The sequence below is a fragment of the Bufo bufo genome, chromosome 6, assembly GCF_905171765.1.
Source record: "Bufo bufo chromosome 6, aBufBuf1.1, whole genome shotgun sequence".
In the NCBI taxonomy this organism is placed as follows: domain Eukaryota; kingdom Metazoa; phylum Chordata; class Amphibia; order Anura; family Bufonidae; genus Bufo; species Bufo bufo.
Window position 1 is genome coordinate 276618912 of NC_053394.1, and position 12593 is coordinate 276631504.

The window sequence follows — 12593 nt, forward strand, 5'->3', positions numbered from 1 at the left end:
TTCAAGCCACAGTACACTGTGAAGACAGTGAAGCATGGTGGCGCAAGCATCATGATATGGGGATGTTTCTCATACTACAGTGTTGGGCCTATTTATCGCATACCAGGGATCATGGATCAGTTTGAATACATCAGAATACTTGAAGAGGTCATGCTGCTTTATGCCGAAGAGGAAATGCCCTTGAAATGGGTGTTCCAACAAGACAACGACCCCAAACACACCAGTAAACGTGCAACATCTTGGTTCCAGACCAACAAGATTGACGTTATGGAGTGGCCAGCCCAATCCCCGGATCTTAATCCAATAGCAAACTTGTGGGTGAAATAAAATATGCAGTTTCTGAGGCAAAACCAAGAAATAGAGAAGAACGGTGGAATGTAGTCCAATCATCCTGGGCTGGAATACCTGTTCACAGGGGCCAGAAGTTGGTTGACTCCATGCATCACAGATGTACAGCAGTTCTCAGAAACCGTGGTTATACATCTAAATATTAGTTAAGTGATTCAAAGGAAAGCAAAATCTTCAAACATTTTTCAGTTTATATAGTGAATGTTTGAGTTTGTAAAGAAGAATACAAACACTGCTATTTTTTTGATAATATTCACTTTTCTTCATTTTTTTTTTTTAGAGGAACAACACAAATTTTTTTTTTTCTTTTTTTTTTCATGTTTTGATTTGCAATAGAATGTGTAGTGTTCCCAATGCATTTGTGTGTATGGAAATAGAAGCTATTAGAAGAATTTTGAGCTTTATTCACTTTTTTAAACACACTGCTATTATTTTGAACACAACTGTATAGGGACAGGATCGTAATAAATTTTGTCTGTGTCTCACTACTTTAACCTCTGTCCTTATTGCAGGAGCCTGGGCTGCACCGTGGTGGAAATGCTAACAGAGAAGCCTCCCTGGGCAGAGTATGAAGCCATGGCAGCCATTTTTAAAATCGCCACCCAGCCAACTATTCCTCACCTTCCCCCAAACACATCAGAGCAATGCCGGGACTTTGTAAAGCAGATACTGGTGGAAGCGAGGCAGAGACCGTCTGCTGAGGAGCTTCTCCGGCATCCCTTTGCCCAACTTACCTATTAAGTCTTCATCAAAGTGTCGTCCTTCACTTGACCATGGATATTCTCCAGAGATGAATGTTGACTTTTGAGGGAAGACTCTGGAACATTTAATGAGACGCGATGACAATCTTCCCTTCAACCTACCCCTACCCCAACTACCTATCGCTGACTAAGTCTAGAACAGGTTCTAGATTCAGGACAGGGTTGGGTGTGTGTCAGTGTTAGAGCAGCAGAACAATGGATTATTTTTTTATCTTGAAGTGACTTTGATTCCTAGAAAAGAGTTCTTATGCTCCAAGCCAGAGACACAGTATGAAGGAATGGTGCGTGATGACTTCCATTAAAAATCTGCACCATCCTCCCATCATGAAGGAGTTCTTCCACGTCTTAGACAAGTGCCTTAACGCCTCTTCAGCCAGGGAGCATGTTAACCATGGCCCGGTGGCCTCTTCCTTTTGTTATGGAAAGTCCCAGCATTTCAGTAATGGTGAGATAACCTGATGATAGCAGTATGTGACTCCACGTCACTGGTTGTAGTAAATGTCCCATTTTGCATAACATTATGTTTTTATGTCCAAAATTCTGTACTGATTATAGGAGGTTGAAGCTCCGAATCTGTTGCTATCATCCTCACTTTTATACTGTATGCAGTAATCTCCCCCTAGTGGTGGATGCAGGCAGACATAATTTTATAATTTAAAGTGGTTGTCCACTTTCTGCTTACATTTACCCCAGCACACCCTTAGAAGACCACCCTTCCCACTATACATGGGTGCTGCATTTGACATTTCAGAAGTTTAGGCGGACAACCCCTTTAACTATGTCTGTACGGGGAATATGGAGCTCTATATCAGATCTACAGGGCTCCAACACTATGAAGACATATATTACATGAATCAGCACAGAAGTTTGGATCTACTTAAAAACAAAATGGCGCTCAAGGATGGACATTTACTTTAAACTTCCTGACCAACCTGAAGTCCTTAGGATTCTTGCTAGCAGCGTGCCTTAGTGACAGGTATGTGATATGGTTACAGTCCTTGTCTTCGTGCCTGGTGTGACAAGGTATTTTTTGCATGCAATGCGTGTATTACACGGTGTTATTCTATCAAAATTCACACTTTACATTCCCCCAGCAATCAGGTGGTGTTCACACACTGCATTTGCATTGAACTTCTGTACCCTTTTTTTTTTTTTTTTTTTTTTCTTTTTCGGAAAGGCATGGAGCCAATCCCAAAAAGGAAAGCTGTGGTCTCTATTCCTAGCAATTGCATTGTATTTATGTGGCTGATTTAAAGGAGTATTACAGTTTTCGGTAAGGGATCGTTCCTTTTTTGTTAGGAGTCTTGATGCTTTGACCCCCCAAAGAGAAACTGTCATTTGAGGGAATCCAGCATCTGGTGCAGCGCCACCACAGGAGAAGTGAAGCATTACACATTGTCCATGTAATGCTCGGATCCGCTTGGTCTGTGACCTGACAGTCCTCGGTGGGGTCTATGAATACCCTAGCAGGGTATCTAAAAAGAAAAATGGTTGTCTAAAACAAAACAACCTTTTTATTGACTACCGTGAAAAGTTCTTACATATTTAGTTTCAATACCTCTGCTTTTGTCGATGAATGGAACCATCCTTGTTTGAGTTTCAGCATCTGCCTGTGGAGACCTAACACTTCTCATGGCTGAGGGTCAGGGGCGGCTGCAGACAGCACAGGGACCCTGTGCAATAACAGTATATGGACCCTTTGCTGTCTAATAGCTTACCATAAGTCACCCTCTTATCTCTCTGACCACCAGCAATTGTGACTTATGACATGTCTTTGCTAAAACCCACCCTGCAAAGTAACAGATAGCAGGAAGGTACTGTATGTTTTTATTGTGGTAGTGGGCCCCCTTCCTACAAGGGCCCCTGTGCACCTGCACAGGTTTTACCAATGGCATGCCCAACTCTTGCTGAGGGTTCTGTGCAGTGGTATCTAATGTATACAGTTATCTATGAGCTGAACAGCCTGCACTGATACACTGCAGCAGACAAGACAGAAGTGAGGTGTGTGGTGACAGGGGGCTGTCTGTGTATTAGGTCTGGACAGTGTTTCCCCTTGTGAACGTAAAGAAGAATATTCCCATTCTCCGACAGCATGCAAAGATCTTGAAATTGGGACGGAAACAAAATGCAAGGGGGCAGAAAAAGGTTATCCTGGAAAAGATAATGACTTATCCTCACGTGGGGGGGGGGTCCAAGTTCTGGCATCCCCGCCGATCAGCTGTTTCAGGGAAACCAAAGCTCTGATGAGTGATGCAGGCTCCCAGCAGCTTTACAAGGACAGCGCCATACATCGTATAGTGGCATTACTTGGTATTGCACCTAAGACCCATTGACTTGAATGGGGCTATGCTGCAGCTAGGCTTTGTGACCAATGTACAGTGATGACACTGGCTTAGGAGAAGGCATGGCCTCTTCTAACAGCTGATCGGCTTATTTGCTTCATAAATCTGTCTAAAACGAGATTCTGCAAAAAATGTGCTGAATGTTGGCACAAATTATTCCAGAAAGTTGAAGAACTTTCCTTCTACGATAAATAAGTATTATTAGCATAAAACATAAAATTTTGTAAAGGAGAATTAAATTATCTGGACTTGCCTATATGGAGAGTGACAAAAGCGTTTTATGATAAGACCAAAGCATTTATTAGTGCGAGCCACTTTTAAAGGGGTTTGCCCATCTCAGATATTGATGGCATATTGGAACCCGTTCCAGTTTGGGGCCCCCTGCGCAAGCACAGTGTACTCTACATTCACTGCTGTGAGAGTTCTGAAAATAGCCGAGTGAGCGGGCACATGCATGGCCACTAGGTGTTGCGTGAAGCGAGCTTCAGATGCTTCATCCGAAGTCTCTTCGTCCAAAACTTGAAATACCTTGGAACCGAAGCCGTGTTCGGTTCCAAGTTGTAAAATAGTTTTCCATTTTAAAAATCAACTACCAAAGTTACTTTACGCGATTTTGTGAATACGTTGTAATAGTGCACTGAGACGAATCTCTGTACAATATTAGGGTCCATTCACACGTCCGCAATTCTGTTCCACATTTTGCGGAACGGAATTGCAGACCCATTCATTTCTATGGGGCCTCATGATGTGCTGCCCGGATCCGGAATTGCGTATCCGCACTTTCGGGTCCGCAATTCCGTTCCCGAAAAAAATAGAACATGTCCTATTCTTGTCCGCAATAGCAATATTAAGTTCCGGCGATGTGCGGTCCGCAAAATGCGGAACGCACATCACTGATGTCCGTTTTTTGCAGATCCGTGGATCCGCAAAACACACACGGACGTGTGAATGGACCCTTATTCCGAAGTTTTGAACGAAGCGACTTCGGATGAAGCATACGAAGTTTGCTTCACTCAACACTAATAGCCACCTCTTCATTCACAGTTACAGGACTCGGCTATTTTCTGAACTCCCATAGCGGTGAATGGAGGGTGATCACGCTTCACTTTGGGGGCCCATTTTGGAGATAGGAGCAGCTATCTGCCATTAATGGCATATCCTAGCAATATGCCATCAATGTCTGAGATGGGAATAGCTTTTCTTTCTATGCACATTGAGTAGGTATGATGAATGGAGATCATTTGGTTTGGTCTGAGGATTCCATGGGTGGTCTGCCGAGTGCAAGAACCTAAGACCTTGCCTGCCCCTCCTCAGTTGTCCTTGCTATATGGATTTAAAGGGGTTGTATACGCTGGTCTTAATACGCCCTCCGCTGGTGTAAGATGCGGCACAATTATTTAGAGGCTCACATAATGGTGGCACATGCCAGGCCGTGGTGCAACAGAACTGATATCTACTCCAGGCAGGAGCTGGAGTGGATTTCTGGTGTAATGTTGCTAAATGAGTCGTTCTGCAGAGGGCCCACCCCACCACTTTTTGGGAAAGGAGGCAAGGAAAAAAAAACTGCATTTTGCTTCTTTTTCACAGCAATAAACCACAATTTGACTGCGTGGTGTTAATAAGCCCCTATCGCCATCCGATTTCCGATGCTGAATTGTTGGGTAATTTTCACGTTAATCTAACATCTGATAGATTTTATCACATGCCAAAGTAGGATTATCAGATCAGCGGGTGCTGGATTTCTACACATTTTCAGTCTGCAGAGACACTTTGTCACTTCTTGGGTAACAATAAGTAAGTGCTTGTCTTTTCATCACTTCCTCTATATTGCCTAAGAAGTTTTAAGAACCGACTTCCTGTTTTGTAATGTAGCATGCACAGGAGATAGCGATGGCCATGTGTGGTTATTCCTAGTGATATACAGTAAAAGTTCTTTAATCTGGCATTGCAACTGTCAGATTATCAAATATGGCGGATTACTGGTCGGTTCGAAAAATCTGGAATTTATTTGTAAGAACCTCTAAGAAATCAGTCCATAAATAAAATGTGAATGTACAATCTGCTGCTAATTTCTTGTTTTTATAAATCTGAAGAGTCTCAGAGGTTAATAGTCTGATCTTGGTTTCATGGGGTTCAGAGGATCAGAATTTCTAGATTATGAAATGCCGGATTAAAGGAATTTTATGTTATTCATTAGAATAACTATGTGGACAAGACATTGCTGTGATGAGAGCAGCAAGGATTATATTAAGCAGTACCCAATAAACCAGACTCCTATAGTCAGCTTTCTTATCCTCAGAATGACCACATTGCTCATCTCCTACTGAGCCTGATTTACAGTCTGTATTGTACTCCAGAGCTGCATTCACAATCCTGCAGGCTTCAGAGCTGTAGTGTTTTTTTTACAAAGGTTGCTGTGACCATTTGCAAGTCACCAGGCATTGTATTTTAGAGGGAATCTGTCAAACCAGGCACAATACCTTGTGTTGCTCTGCTGAATGTAATGATATTTCACTTAGAGATCTGTGGCTTCATTCTGGAGAAAATGTACTTTAAACCATATGCAAATGTGCAGTTAAAAGTGCAACCAAGGCAGGCCCAAGCACCAAGTGCACCCTTGCTAATCCTTCTTCCTTTGCCAGCCCCTCCTTGGTTGACCTGGCCTTGTCGATCACAAAGGAGAGGGAGAAGCTGGCAGGAGGAGCAAGAGTGCACAGAGATGCTTGGGTCTGCGCTTAGTGCACTTAACTGCTCATTTGCATATGGTTTAAAAGTACTTTTTCGCCAGAACGAAGCAACAGATTGCTAAGTAAAAGGCATTACATTGAGTTCAGCTAGTTACAAGGGATTGTATCTGGTTTAGGGCGCTTTCACACGAGCGGATCCCATGCAGGTATTCCTCTGCGTGAAAGAGAGCCAAGCCCCGTTCTGGACAGCAGAGACACGGAGCAGTAACATGATTGATAATGTGACCTTTTTACTACAAAATCACGGTGACAACTTCATCTCACTGTGATTTTGTAGTAAAGAGATCACAGAGAGGCACAGAGCATTATCAATCATGGTAATGCTCCGCGTCTCTGCTGTCCAGAACAGGGCTTGGCTCTCTTTCACGCAGAGGATTACCCACACGGCATCCACTCGTGTGAAAGGGGCCTAAGCGTACAACCACATGGTAACGTGCCTGCACTGCGTTTGAGTACCACGCACCTGTACAAGTCGCAGTGGTGTCCAGTTAACCAATTAGGACTGCACTTTTTAGTTGGTCTACGTTGTTAACGGCCACAATGCCCCGCTGCCATTAACAGGGCAGACAGACTAAACAGCGCGGTTCTAATTAGTTAAGTGGAGCCCGCTGCAGCTCATATGGCCATGTAGTACTTGAAGCCGCACGGACACTTCACGGCCCTGGCATGTGTCGTTGCTCCCCCAGGGCTAACTGCACACGTTGTGGATTACATGCCGATTCTCATGCGGAAAAACAGCAACACGTATGAGATTAGACAAATCTCATGTAGACTTTGCTTCTTTTTTATTTATTTTTTAACGTGCGGATTTTGAAATCTGCAGCATGTCACTTTTGTGCGAATTTAATCAAGGATGAGATCTGTGACAAAACCGCATCAAATCCACACAGAATGGCAGTATGAATTTAGTGTAGAAACGCACAGAAATGTCTGCAACACAGCCCGCACCCATGTGCAGGTACCCCCAACAGTGAGTCTCCTGGTGATACATTCCTTTTAATTTGTGTGTGCCAATCAGCATGCCTACTGACTGTTTTCAATAACCCGTGGAAGTGAAAATGCAGCTCGGGAGTACAATACAGGATTTACCTTGGGATCAGTACAAGAGAGTTGGAAAAGCATCTGTTTTGTATGTGGGTGATTTTCTGCCAATTTATAGAATCTATGAAGAATCCTAAGGTCCCTGTTATAAGTAGAAGCAGTGGGGTAAGAAATATTGAGAGAGGGGTTTATGTGGACAATCATATTCTCTAGGTAAGTGCCTTTATTAAAGGAGTTGTCCAGTGTCCGTTTCCCTGGCTGATGATACTATCGTTAGGGGTCCCCCTACTGGACAGATTAAGGATTGAATGGCACTTGTTGTAGCCACTCTCCACTACGGCTAGTTGATGGCCTAAGAAAAGGAATGATCGTATAACGTATCATTTATAGACCCAGAATACATGTAATGTGTTCTTTCTGATCAAACTAACAGTGCTTTTGCCAGCGCAACTCCAACTTTTTGGGTCCATATTTATGTGCTGATTAGTGTCTTGATATATTTTTATAGCATTCAGATTTCTGGTACATGGCTCCAACCCCCCTGTAACGCTATACTGTGAAATCGTTCTGGCTACCTGCAGCCTCCACTTGAAGGCTTCTATTGAACGCTATATTAAATCCACCTTTAGGGAGCTCTACCACCACAAGTTGGATAGGGGATACATTTAGATCTTGGGGCAACTCCTTTATAGGGGGTTGTTCCAAGTTTTCCCCTATCCACAAGATAGGGAATAACTTATCAGTGAGTGCCCAAGCGCTGGGACTCAGACCGATCCTGAGAACAGGGGGTCCATTCCCCCTGCCACTCCATACATTCTCTATGGGACTGCCGGAGATAGCAGAGTACAGCACATTGCTATTTCCAGCGGTCCCATAGAGAATGAATGCAGTGGCAGGGCGCATGTGGGACTTCTACAAGTGAGATACTTATCCTCTATCCTGTGGATAAGGGTATAGGTTGATAGCGAGATACAAGCCCTTTAAATATGGGATTTGGAGCTTTGTGTAAAAAAAACAGCGTGCTGACGACTAGAAAGTTATAAAGAAATGAATTATTCCGTAATTTTTAATGTAAAAAGGTCTTAACTTGGTGTTCTTGGCATTTCCTACCACTGGCTCCATCCTAGAGAAGAATGCTTCTATTCCTTAAGAAAGTTAGGCCGGTGATTTGCTATTCCATTGATGTTTTATTCAGGCAGCCATAATGCGGGTGCATTATAGAGTCCATATTACAAGCACAAGGCCTGGCGGCAGGTCTTATAAACTAACTATAGTAACACTGCAGGTGGCTGTAATATAGACGCTACAGTGCAGCCGCATCATGGCTGTCTGAGTCTTTATGTACACGTGTTATCTGTTCACCTTGTGTGTAGGGAATATAATAATCCAAGAACCTTTATATTTTGCACTCCATGGGCTTGAGCAGTTTTGGGCACAACAGTAACCAAATAGGAAAAGATCTCTGTATACTTGCACTGATTAAGGATTTTATTTTTTATTTTCGCTCAGAGCCAAAACTGTTATTTTCTTCTGTAAATTTTAGATCACCTTAAAAACAGAAAAGTATGGAACTGGATTATTGTGTTTTTCCATGCAGTACCTCAATATGGCCTGTAGGATCAGTATTGTCCATAAGTTTGCTGATGCATACTAAATGCACTTTTTCATTTCTGCTTGGGTTTGGTCAGGAAGCAAAGTAGAAGGTTGCAGTGTGCGACCTGGATCCCTCAAGCTGTAGTAAGACTATAACTCCCAGCATGGCCTATGAGCTGTAGTTTTACAATAGCTGGATAGGCACAGGTTAAGAATAGTAACATGACAACAGCCATGATGGGTCCAGTGGATATTTTACTGCCAGCACATTGCTCTCTGGCTGGAGAACAGGGTTACAAGGTTGGTGCATCTGTTAAATAAATATATGGTTCCTTCATGTGTGGGAACCTGTGCCAAAGGGAATATCCTATTTACTGTATAAATCTCTATAAATATATATACTGACTTGGGGCTTGCAGTGCAGAGCCCTCACAATGTATCCGGTTTTTATTTGTTTTTATTTACAATAAAATGGTCATTTATATTAATATAATTTGGTGTCATGTGATCGGATCGTTCAGCGGGAATGATGGACTAATAAAAGACGTTACTCTGAGTCACATTATAGCAGGAGCCTCCAATGTGTAGCTGCCCTGGTGTTGTGAAACTACAACTTCCATCAGCTGTCAGGGCATGCTACGCAAGGACGGACTGGCCCGTAGACGCTACAGGGAAATTTACTGGTGGACCAAGCCCTTCTCTCTGCTACTGGCCAGGTACATAATGAGCTGTGAGAATCGGGTACTCATGTACCAGCCAGCGATCGCACATGCCTCCCTGAATTCATCTGCTGTGGCCTACATCTCACCTCCTCAGCATCTTAATCAGAGACAACTGGAGGAGGACAGAAAATGGCATCTATTGATGGCCACCACAGAGGGACAGAATATTGTGCAACACTGTGGTATTTGGTCTCTTGCGCTATGGTATTGCTGGCCCTGCCTACAACGTACGGCCACTTTAGGTTCCAAGTCCACCCCTTATCCTGGCAGCTATAGTTCTGCACTTGCTGGAGAACACTTTTAGAGTGTCTAACAAGCTGAGGAGGACTTGGCATGTTTCACTTTTGCTGCAGCTGCCAGCTCAGCAAAGCAATGCGGAGCCCATTTTGCAAACCAACCTACCTTCAGTTCTTCTGCAGTTAAAGGGGTTGGGGTGGGTCTCAGGGGGAGTGGAAGAAATCAGTTAAACATATATGTAACTCTCAATTTATGTCCTCACCGTCCCAGATTTCTCAGTTTACTTAGCTGCTGCAGTGATGTGGGTTAACCAACGCTGCAGCCAAGTAAAGAGAGACTGGGAGAAATGGAGCGGCAGGGGAATAAAAGGGAAAAATAATGCGTTATCACATTCCCCTCTGCAAATTTGCTCTACGATTTGAACTAGGTGTAAGGCCTCATGCACATGACCGTAAGCATTTTGTGGTCTGCAGACCTGTAAAATACTGGAGCGCTCTGGGCGCCATCCACGTTTTTACCAACCAACTTCAATGGATCCATGGTCTGCATTTTGCGGAAAAGTGTAGGACATATTTTGTCTTTTGCAGAACAGATATGCGGAAAGCACATGGATAACGGATGCATCCATCTGTCAGTATTTGTGATCCATGGTCCTATGCAGGGGAACCTTTCCAAGGCTCTACATTCTGCTGAACATGGCCCAAACCTTTAGCCATCTGAATGAGCCCCAATACACACATAACTGCGAACATCTCACCCCAAAGCAAGTACACAGATATGACACACGATGACCAATAAGACAAACACACACAACACTAGAAAAACTGAAGAAATATTTTATATCATTATTACCCTGTATTACAGAACAGTCACATTCTGGAGTTATCCTTGAGTCTGGAAGTGTTCGGTACCCTTACAAGTAAGACAAAGGCCATTGGGTGCAAGACAAGATAGAGGAAGATACAATGCTGCTAAGCTATGACTAATGTGAGGCAGATACTGAGCCCTGAGTTTACAAAGCTGCTGAAAATGTGGGCAAACGTAGAGCTATAAGCCATGGGTTTGGGTCTGGAGCTGTAAGAACCAAGTCATACAGTTGTATGGGTGGTTCCTCACATAGACACTACACTGTGGAAGTTTTCAGATGCTAGAACCATAATTCATATGGTTCTAGGGTTGGTAGTTCAGATGGTTGGACCATAAGAAATATGGAAATGGGGTCTGCTCCCTTTCTGGCTGGAAATATTCAGTCCATATGTTATTAAAGGGGTTGTCTGGGTTCAGAGCTGAACCCGGACATACCCATAATTTCACCAAGGCAGCCCTCCTGACTTGAGCATCGGAGCAATTCATGCTCCGATGCCCTCCTTTGCTCTGCGCAGGATCGCGCAGGGCAAGGGCTCTTTTATTTACTATAACACACTGCCAGGCAATTGGCTTCCACCCAGCAGTGTGTTCGGTGATGTCACCGGCTCTGATGGACGGCCTTTAGCACTGCCCTAGCCATTTACAGGCTAGGGCAGTGCTAAAGCCCGCCCATCAGTGCCGGTGACGTCACCGGGCTCACTGCTGGGCGGAAGCCTCCGCCTGGCAGCCCTAAGGAGAGCCTGCACAAAATGCGCGACGATGCTCAAGTTAGGGGGGGCTGCCTGGGTGCAAATGGGGATATGTCCGGGTTCAGAGCTGAACCCCTTTAAAGAGAACCTGTCACCACAAAATGCAGTACAATCTGCAGGCATCTTACTTAGCTGGAGGAGCTGAGCAGATTCATACATATTTTTTGTAAGAAAAAACATTCAGTAAAACTTGCAATTTATACACTTACAGCTCTGCTCATTCTGAGCCCAGTTTTATCAGGGACGATCTTATCAGTGATTGACCGCTATCTCTATAAATACAGATACAGGGGAGGCTGTCAATCACTGATAAGAACGCCCACTTGGACAACTGAGCACAGAAAGAGCAGAGAGATAAATGTATAAATTACAAGCTTTACTGAATTCTATCCTACAAAACTATACATCAAACTGCTCAGCTTCTCCTGCTCTATAACATGCTGCCTGCAGATTACATTGCATTTCATGGTGACAGGTCCTCTTTAAAGAGGTTTTACAAGTTAATTACAGATTAAAAAAAAACATATACTCACCTCTTTCACCCTCTACCATTCTCAGTAACGCCGGTCTGATTCTCCTGTTTGTATAAGGCTGCAGCGGTGACTAGTGGGTATACAGCTTTGGCTGCTGCAGCCAATCACAGTCCTAAGAGGTATACAGTACAAGACTCCTGAGGACAGTTAATGGCTGCTGCAACAGACACATGCTGTGCACCTGCAGGTTACTGCGGCAGCCTTGTATACAAACGGGGGAGAAGTGCCACCGGACAGGTGGCACTGAGAACGTCAGGGGCAAAAAAGGAGAGTATAAAATAATTGTTTAATTTAAAGCATTAGGTTAATGGGAAAAACCTTGTAACTAACATGACAGGCAAGGACTGTTGCGCCCTCCTACAGCAAGAGCGGCAGATCCCAACCCTTAGCAAAGACAGGTTAAAAACTTCACAGGGGTGTCAGTGCCCATATTTCAACCATACAAGGAGTCTGCTGCTGTCCTAATTTTCCTCTGATCTGGGCAAGTAAATCATATACCCTGTGTTCCTCCTACATATGGAGCATTTTTTTCTTGTAGTGTTACAGTTGTGCTTCATCAATGTGGCATCCTTTACATCTACATGCAAAGGCCGAGGTCCCCCCCCCCCCCCCCCCTTCGAGTATCCAACAATGAAGCTGAAAAATGACCACCA

The 12593-nt window shown here is 43.9% G+C and overlaps 1 protein-coding gene across 1 annotated transcript in view; it reads left to right on the forward strand.

The window, feature by feature from the left end:
* The window catches only part of MAP3K3 (mitogen-activated protein kinase kinase kinase 3), a 45085-nt gene extending 42988 nt beyond the window's left edge, over positions 1 to 2097 (forward strand). The window contains exon 16 of the mRNA XM_040434978.1: positions 861 to 2097. Coding sequence (XP_040290912.1) covers positions 861 to 1089 — 229 coding nt within the window. The 3' untranslated portion in view covers positions 1090 to 2097. The remainder of the gene's footprint in view (positions 1 to 860) is intronic.
* The last annotated feature ends 10496 nt before the right edge of the window (positions 2098 to 12593 follow it).